Source organism: Nyctibius grandis, chromosome 8 (assembly GCF_013368605.1).
Source record: "Nyctibius grandis isolate bNycGra1 chromosome 8, bNycGra1.pri, whole genome shotgun sequence".
NCBI lineage: Eukaryota > Metazoa > Chordata > Aves > Nyctibiiformes > Nyctibiidae > Nyctibius > Nyctibius grandis.
The window spans coordinates 42,616,019-42,636,281 of NC_090665.1; the positions used below are offsets into that span (position 1 = coordinate 42,616,019).

The following is a 20,263-nucleotide window of genomic DNA, read 5'->3' on the forward strand; positions in this document are numbered from 1 at the left end:
ATGTAAGTTAATTTTCTTAAAATAACTCAAACTAAAATATTTCTGCAAAGAGGCTTCAAGTTTACATATATTGTGATCTTTTTGAGGGAAAAATTATCCACAATATAGATTAAAAATGTAGCTGATGGCTGTCTCACTAGGCCTGAACTGCAGAGTGCACCTTCTGCTCTGGACAGTGTTGAGAATTTGTCAAGAAAAGGCTAAGTTCTCTGAGCACTCAAGCTGCCAAGTGCTCTCAAATTAAATCAGTTTGAAGCGGTTTTCATTAAGATGGATTGAGAGTGGCATCGTGAGAAACACTCTATCAAATGTAGTGTTTTACTTAGTGATTAAGTATATACCAGTTGATGAAGCTACCCAAATCCTTCGTAATCCCACCACTCCAATAAACATTTAATGAGTATATAAGTTCAAAAAGCCTAGCAGAGGATTTAAACCTTCAATCTTGTTTTTATTTACTCTTGGAACTCAATTTCTCACTTCAAGTGAAGAATGCTGGTGCCTGAAGCTCATCTGTTGCCCTGGTAAAATTAAGTGCCCTCCACAGTATAAATTAGAAGACAAGACATACAGGTTGCAATTTATCCTAGGCTTTTTTCTTACACTGATATACATATGGAATTATTGCATGAAATGCAATTATAAAAATATAAAATAACATATCCCTTTCCTCAATTATGAATTCCAGGAAGCAGTACTGAAAAAACTTATTTGTAACAGGAAAAACACAGTAAAAATAAATGGTATATATACATTCTCATACCTTTCTTTAAATCAGAATGTTACAATAAAAATAATGTTATTCCACAGGGTAGCTAGGGGGAAGGGCGTTCAAAAATTAAGGCAATATTCTGAGAAAAAAATATTAAAGAAAAGAGCCACAAAAATAATACTTTCCTAAGTATATAACTTTATCCTGATGAGGACCTGCTCTGACTACATCACATAATACTAGAAATGTAAGGTAATATGAATTTCAGATGTGCTATGTTAGTGGTGTATGAAGTACTTCGAGTACTAAAAAACTAAACTGTACTACATTAATATCACACTTACAGGTATAAAAAAAAATATTTATGAAAGCTCCTAATGGGCTCTCATCCATTATTATACTGATACACTGTCAACCGTTTCTGATGAAATGACACAAAGTGAACTTCCTAACTCACTTTTCTTGTTGAATTAATAATTTGATTTCTTTTAAACATGCATTAATAACTTTAATGAGTTATTATTAATTAATACTTTGCCACTGAATTATTCTGTATCCATTTATGCTCTAAAATCTGCACAAAGACATGAAAATATTCACTAAACTTAGAGTGTGAAAAAACTATCTGTGCACACAACATGTTAAGTATGTGTTAACTTAAGCTACACAGTGTAGATTCATAACACTGCACACTTATCGTAACAGCCCCTAATATAACATAGCTGCTCCTTTCAATATGAATAACTACAGGGAGCCAAAACATTCTTCATTTTAAAATCAAATATCTATCAAGACAACAAAAAGTAAATTTAAACAGCATGATTTTCTTGTTTGTGTTTCAGCTTTATCTATGCTTAATTATGCAGGGGTTTGGGTTTCTCCTTAGTGAATTCAAGTCACCAAAACTTAAATAAACTATCCCCACTCTAATTTTATTAAAATACTGATTTTAAAACTGTGCATGGAATAACAGAAACTTGAGATGTCTGGTTGGATGTACAGAAAAACTAAATAACCAAACCTTAGTACTGGAATTTACTTGGCAGAAAAAGGCTGTACAAAGGGGAAAAAAGCGCACTGTATTTCAGAGACCTTTCAATTTAAATTTACAATTTCATTAACCATCCTTCAAAGGAGTCACCAACATGCAACGTTGAACTTGTCACTCACAGCCAGTGTCATGTGGTGGTAAGACACCATTATTTCAGGAAGAAAAGGGAGGCGGGGGCGGGGGGAGAAGAAAAAGAGGAGCTCTGATGACTAAAGGACTTCAATAAAAATACAGCCTGAATGATTAGAAAGCATGAGTTATTCACTGTAATTTCAACAACAACCAAGGTAAGTATTTTAGTTAGTCAACTAAATGAGTATAACTCTTCACAAACAATAAAACTAAGATAGCTCCAAAATGTAGTTTACCTTTTTTAAAATAAAGGTGAAACATTTACAGTGATTTCCATTTTCCCCCTATATGAAAGTAATTTCAATACACACTTACATCTCTAGCTTTCCCATAGAAGGCTTCTTGAAAAGCAGCCTCTAATGATCCAATAAAATAAACAGGATGACAGTCACCATATCTATTTGAGATAAAATTTCCAATTAATAAAAAATGACGAAAATAAGTAATTTCAATATTCTATCTCTTCAAATACTCTGTAAATAAAATGCATTGGCTAAACCTTTAGAAAGATGAAGTACTACGCTTCTAAATATTTCCCTTCTGTCCTGTAAAAGCCATCTGTTCCCCAACATTCAAAAGCTCAAAGTAACTAACTGCCATCTTATCAATTTTATCGTAAAAACTGCCTGTTTACATACACCTTAAGTTCTATACAATTTTTCAACCATAACTTATTTCCTCTCTATTATTTTCTCAAAGGTTAATTGAAAGCTATTCTTGTATTACACATTAATGCATCTCATATATATAAATGAACATTTCATCACAGAGGAGTGAAAACAGAAGGCATATAAACTTTGGATTACTTTGCAGCTTCTAGCTATTTGATGAGATGTTGCAACTGTTTAACAATGCATGATTTGGTGGTATAAAGTTAAAAAAAAAGCAGCATTTCTGTATTTTGTTAAAAGTAGAGATTTATCCAACCACTTCATTATTGTGAAAAATCTTATTGCAACTCTGTATATATTTTTCAATATTAATCAGTCTCAGCTTTTCTGCTCCTGTATATCATATTAACTTTACTATACATAATCACAGTCTTTATCATCCTTCTGGACCATTACATAATTAAGTAATGGTATTAATTAGTGACAAATTAAATAAGGCAAGAATCTGTCACTCTAACTTGGACTGAAAAATAATTTTATTTCAGAAACAATTCTAACAAAGTTAAGCTTAAAATAATTCAGATTAGGATGCCTAAATATGCTATGAACACACAAGAAAATATGTACATTTGGTTTATTTTTATTTTCATTATTTACTAAATTTTACTTAGTTTGTAACAAGAATTGCACAGTTAATAGGCTAAGCTTACCTTGAAGAAAACTCTGCTGTAAATTGTAATAAGGCATCTCCTTCATTTTCAGCATTTTCTGGCACTTAAAAAAAAAAGATAAATATAAATTAAATGCAACCTTATGGAAACAGATTTTAATATGCGAACTCACTTGCTTCATAGATTTTTTATGTTGACAGCTTACTGAAGTGGTTACCAAGAGACGATATAAATTTCATGGATGACTATTGACTATGAACCTTTGGAAAGACATGAAATTTCCAGACGCTCTCATGAATATATTCAGGCTTTCCAAACAGTAAAATCCTCAGGTCCAGTGTAATGTGATATATCACTTGTTCAGAGCTAACACTCTGGACTTACTTTAATACATTAAAATGAAAGGACTGGCTTGAAAGGCTTGACCCGCTATATTGCTAGTTACTTTTCTTTTTCTTTCTTTCTTTTCTTTTTCGTTTAAACTTCCCGTTAAAAAGTTTTCCGTATTATTATATGTATTTGCTGTCAAAAAACTTCTAAGGTAATAACACTAATGCAAGCCTCAAGTAAATAAAGAGTATATAGAATTGCATATAGGAGACAACTGAGTGCTCCTGCTCAATCCTTTTCATAATTCAAGGGCAAATAATCACTGAGAAAGTTGTTTAATGTAAATGACTAAAAATATTCATCACCACAAGACGCTGAAGCTAAAATCTATAGAGTTTTCAAAACAGGGAACTGGAAATCTAGTTATTTACAGGAACATTTGGTTAAAGATCATAATTTCTCTGAGTTAATTACTCTTCAACTATAAACTAAAATCATAAGGTTAAACTTCCTCCATGGGGAGATGCTTTCATAGTGGCCAGTTATGTTTGCAGTATTTTCATTTGATACATCCATCAGACATGATGAATTCTAATGTTCCTATCAAAAGATACTTCCCTGTTTCTTACTATGCAGACCCATGTTACTTCTCTGCATTCACTAGTGCTATACAATCACCAGTTAATTGTAAGTTAACTGTCAACTCTTACTCATTGGCGATTTCCTCAAGGCAGATGATGCTACTCCAAACATTTCTCCATCATCAACTCCAAACTCTGTAGCATCTTCAAAGTCATCTCCATCACTGTCACTAACCATATGAACATCGGTGCATTGCTACATAAAAACAAAACCCCAAATCCACCATAACCCTCTATTACAGACATCATCTTCAGTGAAAGACGAAATACATACATACCGAAAAATACTTAGACATTTCTATAAAAACACTTGATATACTGCATTTTATTTTACTATTTTATACAACGTTATCAGATTGCTTTTTATAAATAAGATCTAATTTTTACTAGAAGTCTGGCTGGCAGAGCAATATTATGTGACAAAATGTATTATTTAATAACTAAGGAACTGGCTCTGTATACACACAGTTGAGCAAAGTTAATGCTATTTTCCATCTAATGGTACTACAGCTGGTTTAACTGCATAAGAAAGAGTGAGAAAACCCACACAATCTATCAATAATTTTAGATATCCAGATACAATCTACTTTAGCAATACTTGCATGGTGGGTGACAGTCCTTGGAAAGGTACTTATCTATTGCATTCCAATCTCTGACATATAAATTTAGCACCTGTAGTCCTAACTTGGCACACCAGACTATGGCATGTTGAACGACAGGCTGATTTATTTGGCATACCAATATAAAAGAGAGAAATAAAAATTTTTGTGCAAGGAGCTAAGGTCCAATCTGTGTCTCCAACTCCCATCATCAGATCTTTTGGATTTCATGTCCTTTGAAACATAAAACAGCTCAGAAAAACCTTGGGTTTAACTCTTCAGTGTTACCTTGCCTCTAAACTGACTTCTTTTCATGAACAACTCCACTTGACCTAGAGTTATGGTGATAGTACATAAAATTTACATGAACCCCTGAAGGTGCAACTAAGCGTATTGTGGAATGCGAGATATCAGCTCCAGCATGCAAATGACCACGAGAGAAGCAAAGAGCTCAAAACATGCTGGATCTCTCCCTACAACAGCTACACATTAAGAACTTCAAATGAAGAACATTTTCTGAATGAAAATTCTACAAGGTGGACAAACTCAGATAATTTTGAAAGAACGAAGTAAAGAAGCAATGATACAGTTATGCTGGCAGATCCCAGGAGAAAACAATACCCATCTATTTAACCTGCTAAGTGGTTCAGGTACAGCTACAACAGCATTGTCTCACCATTCTCTAATTTTTAACAACTATCCAACAGCATATATCCAGGCTTGCATTCTGACCGTACCTCACAGTTACGTCTTGCCAACTCAACTGAGCTGAGCAGACTGAAACACACCCTTTTTGTGCAGCAAGACAAACCTTATGTGCTAAAGTTCTCTAAATAAAATGGTAAGAAAAGTGTGTGGGTGAAAAATGGGAAACAGCTTATATTAAATTGATTTTGAGGAAGGACAAAGGCATTGGAAATTTTAACCCAAACTATTAACAGAATCAACAAAATGAGAGTTTACACAGTCTGCAAACATCTCTTTCTGCTAATCCTAAAACATATTTTCAGCCTTTTGTTTAAATTTGGAGTATTTTTCAATGCTTAGTAACTTGTGGCTTGCTTACTTTGTTTTTCCTCTTTTTTTTTTGATGACTCATTTACTCAGTTCCTTACTTTGTCACAATTACATGTTACAGAAATTGTAAATTGATTCTTTTAAGATGCAATTCTACTGACATATTTGACAACAGAAGGGACAGTGACCATACAAAATGAGCTTTCCCTGCTCCTTCCTAGCGTATACTTGTTAAAGATGTTGTTCTTACCTCCTCTGACTGTTCCCTCGTTTGTACAGGTGAAGATCTTCTTCCAACTGTAAGTCGATGGCAAGGAAAAGTCAGTCCCGATACAGCTAGAGTCATCTACAAACAAAGCAATGATCGTTTATTAAAGCCATAGTCTCAGTTGAGGGTTGTCTTTTTTTTAAGAGTCTTCGAGATTCAAACTGAAGACTGCATTGCAGAAGACAAACAAAGAAAGAAGCCTGGAAAATGAAAATGATTTCTTACATAAAAATATTCAAAGAAACAACAATGGAGTTTTACAGGCATGTATGCACAGAGTATCAAAACAACCTAAATGGAATTGCAAACTCAAAACTGTCTTGAATTGTTATTATCTCCTAAATCGCTCCTGAAGTTTAAACCATTATTTGTACATGATAACTTTTACAGTGGTATGCCTTGAATTAAATGTAAATTTTTCCTTCCTAATCAATAAGCAAATGTTAAAATGAAGATGACAGGTACTGATACAACGAATTAAAACAGTTAAGTCCTCTAGAAAAATAAAATTAGTTCTCTTGAAAGAACAGACGTTGTAAAAGACACAATCACGGTGCCTACTTGAAAACCACATTTCATCTCCATCTTGGTCATTATTAATGTCAAAGGCCCATGGCATGTTTCTCACACGAACAAGGACATAACACAAACCCAACAATGCTGGTAAAATTGCAGTCAGCAAAGACAGAATAGATGTTCATTAACCAGTGCCAACAGAAACAGCACTTTTGCCTGTTGCTGTATGCCTAAATCTCAACTTTTTAAAACTAACATGACAGCAAATTGAAAAAAGCTGGCATCATTTAAAACCCAAAATTATTAGATGCCTGCAAACACGCAACAATAATATTTGAAGATCTGAGCCTACACTGCATTTAAAAATGTGCTAATCGATATGACTAAAAATGAGAATTGTACGCTCTTCTACGAGTCTGTGCCATCCTTGCATTTCAAGCACCCTTCACACGCTCCTTTACACAGCGTAAGTGTACACCCAGCCTACTGCCCTCCTCTGGAAAGTGCATCATCCTGGGCAAGGGAGGTTGATGACCACAAGTAGAATCTTCAGAAGCACCTAAGCCCTATCTTGATAACATGTGGGCTAAATTTACAATGTGAATAGCTCTTAAATAAAGCTAGCCGATTCATTTTGGCAATAACAAAATATTTGATGCTGTACAATTCTTAGTGACATTGAGGAAGATAGTTCTGGCTGTACGTTTAAAATATTGTTTCTAATGGTTCCTTCAGAAGAAGCAGACGGCAGAAAAAGATCTTCTAGATCCTATAGAAATTATTACTATTTTTGTGGGGCACAGAATGAGACACATTATGTGTTTCAGACATACAGCATCCTCCTACTTAGACTGTAAAAACATTAAGGCAAAATAAATTTCAATCATCCTTAACAGAAACCGAAGAACAAATCATAAGCCTTAAATTTCATTTACTGCCATGAGCACTGAAAATACCCCGTTTATTTTTATACATAATTCAGAATGACTTTATCACTTGTCTGCTAGAACTCACAAAGATTTAATTTGCTGCAGGTTCAAGCAGGCTGGTTACCAAATGAATGTCAACCTGTCTGAACTAGCCTACTGTCACATTCTCATAGCAAGGTTAAACAGAAGTTTAGCTGCATAAAGAGCCAGATATCATCTTAACGGAAGTAAGTAATAATACTCTGGAGCAAATGAAATATTAAAGACGACATACAGGTCAAGACCAATTACCTATGAAGCTCCTGTGACAAGAGCATAAGAACTGTATTCTCTGTAATAATCCACCAGTTTAATTAGTATTTTTATAAACTTTTAATAATAAACATACTCGACTGTTATAAAACCTGAAACTTTGCCCTGTAGTTACCACACTGCATAAAATACTGGTAAACCTCATGCACACTAACCACACACAGACTGAAGTTCCCTATCTAACAGCATCAAATACTGACAGATGCCTGGAAAGGCTCCCAAGATCTTTTACATACACATGAAAGAAAGAGTGGTAAGATCAAGCAAGCAGTTATTGTGCTGCTTCATCACTTGGCCCAATAGCAGGGTGTTGCAATTCCAATTTGCAACCCTATATTATAGTGTCAAAGCATCTCTCAAAATTGAGCTAACAGCAGAAGGCGTTCGACATCAGAGCGTATTTCATCCTACTCCCCAGACAGCTGCTGGAATGTCGGGGGTTTTGTGCACGTTTGTGTGAGAAATCGCCCTCCCCTTTGGCTTTTTTTTGAGAAGTTTTCTTGCAAGGGAAAGGCTAGGACAAACAGAAGCTCTGCTTTTCATTTCAAAATAATCCAGCAGCAGGAACATTTCTCTAGAACTAAGTTATCTTCATTCTAAGATAAAGGAGAAAGTGTTCTCTCAAAAAAGTCTCTTGTACCAGAAGGTTTACTCTTTATTTTGGAAATCATAAAAACATCAACACTAAGCAAAAGATTGCTTTCCAGGCAGCTCAGTCCAGTGCCATGGATAGCAAAACTCAACTTTTACAAACATTTTGAATGCAGACCACTTTACTGATGGGAGCACCTGCTGCAGTGTCTCAGCGGCAAGAACTGTTTAGATGTCAGGCTGCTCTTGGAGAGTTTTTCTTTCTAAATACTGCACCTGCCTGCTGCCAAAGAGGGTTGCAGTACATCAGCTATATGAATCTCTGTGTCGCAGCCATCTTCCCATGGGAATAGACAAAATCTTTTTACTAACTCCAAAACTGAAAATGTTGGTTTGTAGCCCAAGTACCTGATTACCCATATTCTCAACTCGTGAACCCATCTGATTGTGCAAAAACTCAAAAGTCACTAACTTTTCAGAATATTTTCTTTTTCTGCAGGAAAACGACCGTTACACAAGTACTATAGCTTGACGCGAATGGCTTTCGCGTGCACACGAAGAGACACTGAAAGATGCATATGCAGGAGTCTTGGCAGCAAGTAAAAATAAATAAGGGTAGTCCATTTTTCTAGGCAGTAAACGTACACATGTGCAAATCCCTACTCAAAAGGTCTCACAGCTGAAAGGTACATGAGGTGGAAAGTGAAACAGAATCAGAAATAGGCAAAACAACATTACACAAATATGTCTGCAGCAGGGAAAGAAATCACTGAGAGCTGTCGCATGCTCAAAATAACAGCAAAAATTACGAGTCCATAATCTTACAAGCTTGCAATCTTCTAGAAAGAGTTTGTTGGCACAACTTAACTCCCACTCTTGCAGATTTCTGAAATTACAAATGAAGGAGCAAACTCAGTCTCTTGTACCAGTACAGAGATATTTAATCAAGGCACTGAAGATCTGAGAAAGATAAACAGTAGTAGGAACATGAAGGAATGATGCCAGCAGAGAACCGCAACTGAAGAACCCTCTCCACTGAGAAATGCTGATACAAAAATTATAAGCTCGGTGTACTGCATCAGGAAACCAGTAATCGGATATGACAAATTGGTCCTCCTCATATTCAGCCACATGCTGATGGAGAAAAACAGTGCTTCAAATGAGCTTCTAATGCCAACCGTATCTAATGAGGAAAGCATGAAGGCAAGCTCTAAGAGCTTTCTAATACCTTATAGAATATATTTGGACATCCAAAGTGGCCAGCTTAAAGCAATAACCTGTAAAGAACGGGACCTTCTTCCTCATCCTCGACTATCACAGTCATTTTGGAAACGTTCACTCTTTGCTCCATGTAAATACAGAAACAAATCTCTCTAGCAGTTCATTAACCAGAATAGAACACTAAGACAACTCTTCTTGCCACTAAGCTGCCTGTATTTAAGCCAGAACATACTTTAGAAAATAAATTACGGTAGGAAAACAGGCAGGCCCTTGAAGCACATCATTTACAGACTTTTCCATTAGAGAAATTATATTATCCTCTCAGTGCTTATCATTGCAAAGTATGGCCTTTCCAGAGGGATGAGATGGAGGATGACCTGCCAAATTGCTGCCAAGAGAGTCAATGCTCTTTAGTAGAACAGCTTCCATACCAGATGGCTCTGGAGCAAATCAAACTCCCTACCGCTGTCATCAGCAGCAGGAGACTTCCCCAGGAACTCCAGAGTTTCACAGGTGCAGTAGGCAAGACAAGCCTGCAAACCATGTCACCTTGCAGAAGAAGAGAGCTGCAGGTATGTAATGGACCTGCTTTTGCATGACTTGAGAGGTTGTGCTGTTCACAGGATACTTGTCATCAAGGGATTCCTTTTCTCTAGAAGGATGTAGCTCTTTCAACAAGAACCACTGAAAACAAGCAAGCATAAGTGATAATACTCAAGGGAAAGTGGGAATATTGATTTCTTTTGTGCTCTTTGTTAAGTATTTGATTGCTACAAGAGTAGTGAGAGTTTTGAGCTTTTGGAGTGTGTAGGAGTTCTGCTTGTTTGATTTGCTTTAATGCACATTAATGTATCTATCTATCTAAACATACAGGCACTTACTATTGTTCCTGTCAACCAAGGCAAGTTATTAAATGCAGCCCCCTTCAGCTGTATCACCTGGTAGTTCTCAATTTTAAAAAACAGTTTTTGACTGTTTAAAAGACCACTTAAAATGAGAAACAATTTCAGTCACTGTAACATGGTAACTATCTTTATTGTTTGAGCTGCTCAAATGAAGAATCTTTTCCAACTCACTGGAGTGGTATTTTTCCACGGCAAAATATTTTCTTCTCCAATATCATTTTTTGGACATAAACTAGAGATTCTTGATCATTTGCTCTCAGAAATTCAAAGGCCAAACTATAAACCTTACAAAGCATCAGAACAAAAATTCACAGAACACTTGATCCATTTGCAAAAGAGAGGAGCCTATCAATGATGCTAGATTTCATTTGCTCATGCACAGCAAGTGAAGCAACAGGCATTAACTAACGATGGCAAACCTAAACCAGAACAAAAAACTTGCAGTGGACGTACCTGCTGGATTTTTAACATAAAAAGATCATAAAAAGAAATGTAATTGTATTACTTGACTTCTATGAATCAGTCGATTATTCAATTAGCTGTACGTCTAATGCAGAATTGTGTTTGGCTATATATAATCTACTTCAATAGAAAACTAAGTGGGGGAATTCTCACAGCGTGATTTCCTCCTGAGGTAAAAGAAAATAATCCATGTTTTCTGCCTTTAATACTCACAAATAAGGTAAGCAAACAAAATTCTGGTGTACAAGAAAAAAGCATGTTTTCCAATACTTGACCCTCCTTCATAAATCTCCCATAAAAAGCAGACTAATTCCCAGTCCTACTCAAGGTCAGCTTGTTGTATATTAGGCAAAAGGAAGTCTTAACCTGCCCTTCAGTTCCAGCATCCTGAAAAATAGTTAAGTAAAATTACAGTTCCAGCTTTCCAGCTGCACTCACTAGCACAGCTGGATGGAAGAAGCCACAGAAAGAAACCTTCCCAAAGATGTCACTCCATGTGTAACTGCCAAGAAGGTACACGCTTTCTAATGCATCCTTTCAGACTCTATAATGTTGAACAGGTAGAATTAAAACTTGCACATATTCAAATGGGGGGTAGGCAGGTTTAGCATACAAATTGCATAATTTAGCCTTTTTTTTTTATAATCTAAAGCAGTTAAGAAACACTCAGATTACCTAATCCCAAACCTTTCAGGCCGGCATCTCTAATTTCTGTTTGCTGTAGCTCTCACAATTAGCCCAAGACAACGATGCGCTCCACCCAGTGCAGCGCCTTTCCCATCTGTCTCTCTGTAATGCAATATCTTTAGAGCACCACATCCAATCAATTCCACATTTACATTTAATGTTCTGGGTATCGATATTAATTCTGGTTAAAACTGGCAATGCCTGTTTTCTCCTTGTTGAGCAAGAGCAAAAATCAAGCCCGCAGAGTATCTGTTTGTGCTGCAGATAGCTCTGCTGTTAGCACGCATTATAGTATGGAGTTGTAGCTGGGTAAACAACCTCCACAAGTCAGTAACGGCAGTAGCTCTCTGTTATCTCAGTATCAGTTTGAGAATGTTTTATGTCTTCACTGTTATCATTGTACAACCGGTTCACTGCTTAAGAGAAGGTTGTCTCCAGAAAAAATACGCCAAAAATATTATTACTCGCCCTGTGAAGTCAAATTTTGATAGAGATTATGCAAACATCTTGCAACTTAAAAACCTTTCTTTGGCTCTGGAAACCATAACAGTATGACAGCAACATTCAGAGTATTATCAGAAGTGTTGTAAAGTCATTGTGAGTAAAAAGTTAACTAATTAAGAATAGAAGTTCATGCTAAGCTTGAATAGCCTTTGAATCAGAGCTGTTTTAACAAGGTGAATTCTACCACAACTAAAAACTTCTAACCACCCTTGATAATTATGACTGCAGTACATACCAGCTCTGAAATCTAACAGACATTCGTGGCCACTATTTAGTACTTTGGCCATTAACTAGCTTGTTAATATTAGCTAGTTGCGGTTTCATGTTAGAAACAAATATATTAATAAACATGGAAATGATATTCCAAAATAATATTTATAAATCAGGAGGTCATCAGCTGAACAACAGCTCTTTCTAGAGGCTGCATATCAGGCTGTGGTACACATCTGGAGATTCATAATATACATATATCACACAAGAAATTCTTAAATCAGAAATGAACGCACTGTTGCCTACAGACTGAAACCTAATCCTGGTTCAAATACTCCATGTGACAGCTCTTTCACTGTGCTCAAAATGTGAGTTGCTTAGCTTTTTCATTTACTGGTTTACTCACTGATACATGGCTAATGTATAAAGAAACAAACACGACCAAGTACATTTCATAACACGCCATGTTCAATTATTCAAAATAACTGAAGACAGAGGTGCCTGTCGCAAAATACTCAATGACTGGCAGGTGTTTGCACTGTGAAAATCTCACTTCCATATAATTTGATCCTTTTTCTGCTTGGAGTAATTACTATGATGCCTTTTTCCCCCCTCATCGAGTAAAAGAAAGGGTAAGGATAGAGAGGTGAGGAAGAAGCTTTATCAAGCATTTCAGTTTTCATCTTAAACTTACTATTCTGTTGTTTGACTTTCTGTTATAGCATATGCTAATTCCCTGAGTATGATAAACGTCAATGACACTACAGATTTCAGTACGTCTGCTTTTTCTTGAAGCTAGGGAAAAAAATCCAGTCTTTTTTGAATACTAGTATAGGAAGTTTGAGAAGGAACAAAAAGCTTGAGAAGGAACATTTCTGTCCTAGTTTTTCCATCATACTTTATATGCATGTGGTACTGCTAGCTGAGTTTGGACACTAGGCATATTAGGAATCAAACACATTCATAGCCCAAGTGTGCCAAGAGTAGTAAGGTAATAAATAAGACAAAACAATGCATCAGTTTTCTATGTCTTGGATAAATAGCATGGCTCCTGCAAAGGAGCCTTTCTGTATCTCCAGGTTCAGTCCATTCTCTATCCATTCAGCCAGGGTAGGTAATACTGTGGTAAGTGAGAAATTCTCTCGCTGCCTAGTCTAGACAAACTTCAGTTTAGATGTCTGCAAGGCATATTTGTCATTGCTAATCCCTTCTTCTTGATAAGCAGATCTCAGAAGAATTCAAACAAATTCATTTTTCCTCACCTAACAAGATGTCATCTATCTCTCCTCACTAGACAAATTAAGTTCCCTGTTCAAAAAGATTACCACACTAACCGTGCAGAATGGGAAATTAGGGAGAAACACTTTCTCAGCAGGGCTAGATGAAGGCACAGACCTATGCCTCAGACCTCAGATCTTTAAGTCAGAATCTCAGGGTGATGTAGGGGACTGCAGATCAGTGCAACATTACTCCCCAGAAACGTTACTCCCCAGAAACACACAGGAACAAATTACCAAACAATCCGTTTGAAATGCCTAGAAAAGAAGTCATTCTGCTTACCATTGGAGCAAGACTGGTCAGGCTGCTCCACAGCTGAGGCTGCTGCTCCCAGCTCACTAGCATTACCATTTTTCTTTTGTAACCTATCTTTTTCGAGATTAAAGAAACGAGCAAAACCTAAAGCAAGGAATATTTGTGTGGTGAAAGAGAGACAGCAGTTAATGTTGCATATAGGAAAAATCAAAGTGTAAAAGGGAGGGAGAAGAGGTAGAGCACGTGAATGATGGCAGAGGAAGTTTTGCTTCCACACTTGAAATGTAAGAGTGGGAAGTTTTCCATTATACAAACAGTTGAAGAAAACTGTGGTTTCTAAATGCATCCAGCACAGCCCTTGAATATGAATATTGAAGCAGGGGAAGCAAGAGTGTGGGAACTCTTCGGCAATTTTTTGTGATTGTCCAGTGAGTATCAGATGGCTCCACGCTCTTTCCTGGCTGGAGATCCAAACACATAGAAACCAGTCCACACAGGAAGGAGGTGGTGGACTCTGAAGCAGTTCATGCTATTTCTGAGGATACTCAGAGTATCATCATTTTAAGAAAAATGATTCTATGACATGAGAGATCATTCATATGAGGTTGTTCTTGCCATGGCTCTAGTTCTCAGTGTTTAACCAAGCATTACTAACAGGGCAGCCTGTTGTGCTCAGACAAACCCTCACTAAATTCCTTGGGAACAAATAGGTGCTCAACACTGCCAAACCCATCACTTATTGCTGTACAATTATACGTTAAATAATCTATCTTGTTTTCAGTGTATAATCTCACAAAGTCAATGGGATAGATGATTTAAGAATTCACACATGTTCGTGTTTAAAAGTAATGTTTGAAACTTCAAGGGATTAAAGGTTTTCTGTGAATTAATGTTTATCTTTTGCTTTGCTCTTTTCTCAAAGCTAGCAAGTATTCTTCCATTAGTAACAGACTGTAAAATTACTTCTATCCATACTGAAATACATTGTATACATAAAACAAGTGTTATCACAGCAACAACGAGCAAGTGTCCCACTGTAAAATGAAGATACATTCAAATTTAAAAAAAAGTCTATCAAATGCATTTTTTTTGAAATTTACTGAAACGACCTTTTTTTTTGTACTATGAAATTAATTACAAAACTCTGAGATTTACTATACAGAACTGAAGGGCTCTCTTCAGTCTATACTGGTCAACAAGACTTGCTATTCAAGTTTAGTACATAATCTAAAAAAATAAATCAACCAACCAAAGCTCATCTACTATCACGCAAACCCTTATTCCTCCTTGAAAAACAATAAAAAGTGGATGTAATTCTACATTAGCCACTTTGTCTTTTGACATCAAATAGCATTAGCTGGGAAAAACAGTCAAGTATGCTCTAGGTTTGTCTGTCTTTATTAAACTATTGTACAAATATTAAAATGAACAGAAGAGTTTAAAAAATTTGACAGCTCTTGAAATTAACTTCCTCTGGAAAATAACTTAATTTTCGTTACGCATCTTCAACACAAAAAACATCTTGACAGGTATTCAACATTTCATTTTAAACACTAACTGGATGAAAAAAATCTCTAGGGTGGAGTGTGTTCAGGTTATAAATCAGCAATGCTTATTTTAACTCCTCACAAAGTGTTGTTGAGATAATTACTGCTGACAGCTTTATTCAAGGTTCATTTCACTTTTTCTACTATTTTTCCCCTGTTAGAAGTTCATCAGGGCCCATGGGAAGATCCACCCCTCACACCTGTTAGGGTTCTTCATGTTACTGAGGCCAGTTTGGACATGTCACTTCAAATTAGCATTGTGCCAGCGCGCTGTGACAATTACTTATCGCAGGTTTAACTTGGAAAAAAGTTTCTAATCCAGGCACAAGAACAGTGTCAGAGTACGTAATTTAAACCTGTCAACACAGGTTGTAGGAAATTCATTCCAGGGATTTCAGTGATGTCCCTATTGTAGATCTTTGAACTATAATGAAGACTAAAATCACAAAGGAATGCTAGAGTTAGAACACAGAACCCAAAAGTTTAAAAAGATCTGAACTGAAAAAAGGTGTTTTAAATATTAATAAATTCAAAAAACTTTGATACATTCTTTAGATTAGGATTAGGAGATTACTTTGCTTAATTCTCCAAAATCCTTCTGCAGTTTATTCCAAAAGGTTGCATATCAAACGTACGTATCTTATTCCTTCTGCTGCAGTATAAAGGCACAACTCTGGGAGATCTTTACACAATGTGCTGAAGGCAGCAGCACAGTGAAGATGCTCTGGAATCAACTTGTGGATAAACAGCACATGGGCTGGGAGGAGGGAGGGTGGAGAAGAGTCCCTGGCACAGTGAGCGGGCCACTTGTGTCTTTCAAGACAGATCCCAGATGAGGGATGCTGAAGCCACAGCAACAATCACGATACAGCAAGCTTCACAAAACACTACTGAGAGTTTCTGTACAAGCTTGAGAAAAAGTTGTGTCTGGTCCTCTGGGAACACTCAGCTCCAGTACGCTGGTTGAACACACATGCCAACTTTTGCTACGGTTGCCGTTAATCACCAGTCATATTACTGTGAATCCATCACTCTCGTTTGCTAGCTGAATGAAAGAGAAAATGATCCTTGATTTTGATTATTTCTCATTTGATTAAGCCTAGTTAGGCAAGTCAGGAATTAAAGCAGAAGGATATTGTAGTACTTAATGTTGCTTCAAACCACAAATATATTTAAAGGAAACAAAAAGGAAATAATATTTCCTTGTACAACAGATTCTACTAAGAAAGAGATATGCTTCAGAGACCAAAATAAATACCCATGATCACTTACAGAGCTCATTCTTCTTCTTAGACAAAAACTGTAAATATTAAAAAGGATGAAAAATCTGCCAAGCCATTTGCAGCTATTTGAAACACAGGGTAACAGAATTAAATAAACGCTGAAAGACCTGGAACACAGTTAAGTATAGACCATGAGGCTAATTGTGGATCTTGAGTTAATTACTTTCCACTGATACGTTTTCTCAATGGTCTTTTACATCAGTTTTTTCTTTCCTCAGTCTGAACCCCAAGGCAATTCAGAGTGCTAGGCTCCGAACTCTGGGTGATTCATTGTGTACTTCTGCCTTAGGATTTTCAGTTCATGCACAGAAAGCCAGGCTTTCACATCAAGTTGATGTTAATGTGCACTGACAAAGCAACAGTAAAGGAGCTTCATGTTTGTCACAACGTGCACTCTTTAATTTAGTAATTGCTTTATACTGATATGCAAATAATGACACATTTCCCAAATTTCCAGTTCCTCGGCAATGCTTTCACTAATTACTCGGTAGTTAAAACTTACGCATGTAAATTGGTTAAGTGAGTTTATTAATAAGTACACCTGTGTGAATTGATCTATAAAACATATATGCCCGGGAACAAGTTGTAACACACAGTACATGCCTGAATGTCTCTGGAACTGAAAATAAATATTCTCTCACCAAAACAAGATCTAATATGACTAATAGATTGTTATTCATAGATAAACTGGGATTCCTAAACCTTTCCCAAGCTAGACAAGACTGCCTCTGGGTGACAACAAATACAAGGAGTCAAAGCATTCATCCATTTCATGTTGCAAAAGGAGAGGAGGATCAAGGTAAACAAAAGAAAAGGTCTGTAAGAAAAAAGGATGAGAATCCCGCTAGTACCTGAAAATGTGGGCAAGCGCCAGCATCCACTCACCCATCAGTTCTCTGAGCACCATCACAGGCTTTACAGTCTGGTTATGGCATTTTGTGATACTGCTTACCCTTATTTTTGATACTCTAATTGCAACTATGAAAAATTCAGCTGCATTTAACATGGATTCAGGCTCGTAACAACTGCAAAAACACTTAAACAGAGTTAACCTGTCTTCCTATATTTCCTTTCCTCAAAATTCTTCATAGTGTAAGGGCTGAAAAGTAATCAAGGTACTAACATTGTCCTGTTTCATTTGCTGGCTTCTGCGTTGAAACAGTGTCTGTTAGGCTTCTGATATTTCCTTTAAGTAACTATGTAATTGCCACAGAAGAGGGTATAATAATATTGTTCGTTCTAAGTCTGATCACCAATTGCCTATTTTTTGATATTCAGAAGAGATAGAAAACCAATAAACAGATTTTTAAGGTAAGAAACAATTGTAAGTGAAATAATAAGCAACAGTAAAAACAACAACCAATTTGATTCATCCAGTTCACATATTGCCCACAGATATTCACAGATACATCTTGGGAACTGCTTTGCATTCACAAAGAGTATCAGCCAAATACTTGGCACGTTTCTGGTCTACGGTGAGATGCCATTTACTTCACAGCATTGTACAACGCTTTGGATGGCAAACAGAAGAGTGCCTGGATATGTTTCCAGCACTATATAATTCCTTGGCAGAGTTCAAGCAGTTGTGCTAGCCACAGTGCTTCCAACAAATGGTTCAAACACTGATAGGCTTTTTATGCTGCCACTTCTTCCTGGATATCACTTTTCGAGGAATTGGATTTTTGCAATGTTAACCTTTTGAAATTACGGTGTTACTGGCTTCTAAAAATGAGCTTCTGAAAAGGATGATTGTTTCTTATTTCCCATTTCCGTTATCTGGAATACATGAAAAGGTCTTTAGCTGTTTATACCATCAGAATTAAAAGCACTGAGTACATATCCTCCTCAATTAAAGGAAAAAGGTTCAAAACTAGAAATAATAAATCATATTAATATTAAACAATATTTTAGTATTCTTAAATGGTAAGTTGTTGGGTTGGGACAGCTGCAGCTAAAAATGCATTAATTTCATTCATTCAGTGTAACTACATATTGAACGTGCTTGGTTGATGTATAATAGTTTCAAGTGTGACAAGCAAAAGATAAGGAATATAAATAACTAAAAATTAAGCATTTATAAAGGGTCTTGTCTATTCGGAGACCTCTAAGGACTAGACAAACATGAATCGTTCCCAACATTCGAGCCTGGATTTTCTTAGCCATCTAACAAAAACAAGGTGGCCAGTTTCTACTGAAATCCAGCTGAGGCCATGTAGCTACTTTTCTCTGACTTTCATGAAAGTTCAGCATTAAATCTCAGGCCTCCTCTTAGAAATGAGAAGACTTGAGTTGCTTAAGTGTTTAATTAAATGTCATAAGTAAAGTCTGCAGAGCTATAAATCCACCTCAGGCCTATGTTTTGACCACTGGGCAGTAACTACATTTAGAAAAGTAATCCAATCCAGTGATGGCTATTGAAAACAGAGCCTTTTTCTTGCTTGCTAGAGGAAGTTACTTGTCTAAAATAGATTTATCAACTAAAATTTTCTTGGTTCCACATTTTATCAACAGTTCATTGGACTTCAACAAAAAAATCCCAACAGAAGAACAAATTAGCTCCATTTAAGCATTTAAAGAGTTATCTATGGACTAATTTAACATTATTTAAGAACCAATTTTTTTTAAAGGAAGCATTTGAGACTATTATATCAGGCTCTGCACACAATTAGAACAAACCCTAAGTGAAGTTCTAGAAACAGCAAACATTCTCACTCACATATAAAACAACAAAAGTGATGCTGTAATTTTACATAGCCTTCTTCTGCTATTACACAGCAAGCCCACTTACTATACACTTACTTAAAGTGAAACGCTTTTTACAGAGTCCCAAACATTTTCAATCTGTTGCAAAGGATTTTCATACATCTTCTAGTGAAGCTCTGCTCTGCTTATGTAGCAGAGTTTCATTACAAAAGAAACAAGCACCACTGTGATAATCCTCCGGGAATAATGCAATTACCACTTACCAAACAGGTGTCTGCTGTATTCCAAGGAGATTATCACTTCCTATTCTGCTCTCCAAGAGCACAGAATAAAAAAGAAGCTGCTACTATTAAATGACTGAAGAGAAAAGGAGTCTTTGATAATAGCTCTTGCTAGTTTCTCTCAGCAGGGCACAAAGTAAATGTAGTCCTTCCATGTCTTGGCACTGAAATGAATATTTTAGTTTCTGCAAGGTGAGTTAGAGCACCTAAATAAGACCACTTCTGTTATCTGAATCTGAAGTCTCTCTCCCTCTTTCTCCATTGAGCACTCCAAGAACCTCAGCTCCTACTGCCTTATACCAAACCGTGCCCTTTGTAAGTACTCCTGAAAGAGGAACTCTGCCTGCTCGAGCACAAACAGGCTGCAGGGCAGCTCCACCAAACACACTGTCATTCAGAGATGTTTCTGTGACGATACAGTGTTTGATGAAGGTATGAAGGGAACTCTAAGATGAAGCTCCGATAGTGTAGGGAATGAAAACTTTTTAACAGGATACAGTTATAGGTTAAACTCTGGCTGAGTGCAATTTGATCAGCAGAGGCAATT

General features: G+C 36.4%; 1 protein-coding gene across 2 annotated transcripts in view; it reads right to left on the reverse strand.

Moving 5' to 3' along the window:
- FAF1 (Fas associated factor 1) overlaps positions 1–20,263 on the reverse strand; it is a 173,425-nt gene that overhangs the window by 53,526 nt on the left and 99,636 nt on the right. For both annotated transcript variants that reach the window (XM_068406641.1, XM_068406642.1), the window contains exons 9-12: positions 6,015–6,110; positions 4,218–4,344; positions 3,217–3,280; positions 2,211–2,292 (exon numbers count right to left, since the gene is read on the reverse strand). In XM_068406641.1, coding sequence (XP_068262742.1) covers positions 2,211–2,292; positions 3,217–3,280; positions 4,218–4,344; positions 6,015–6,110 — 369 coding nt within the window. The remainder of the gene's footprint in view (positions 1–2,210; positions 2,293–3,216; positions 3,281–4,217; positions 4,345–6,014; positions 6,111–20,263) is intronic.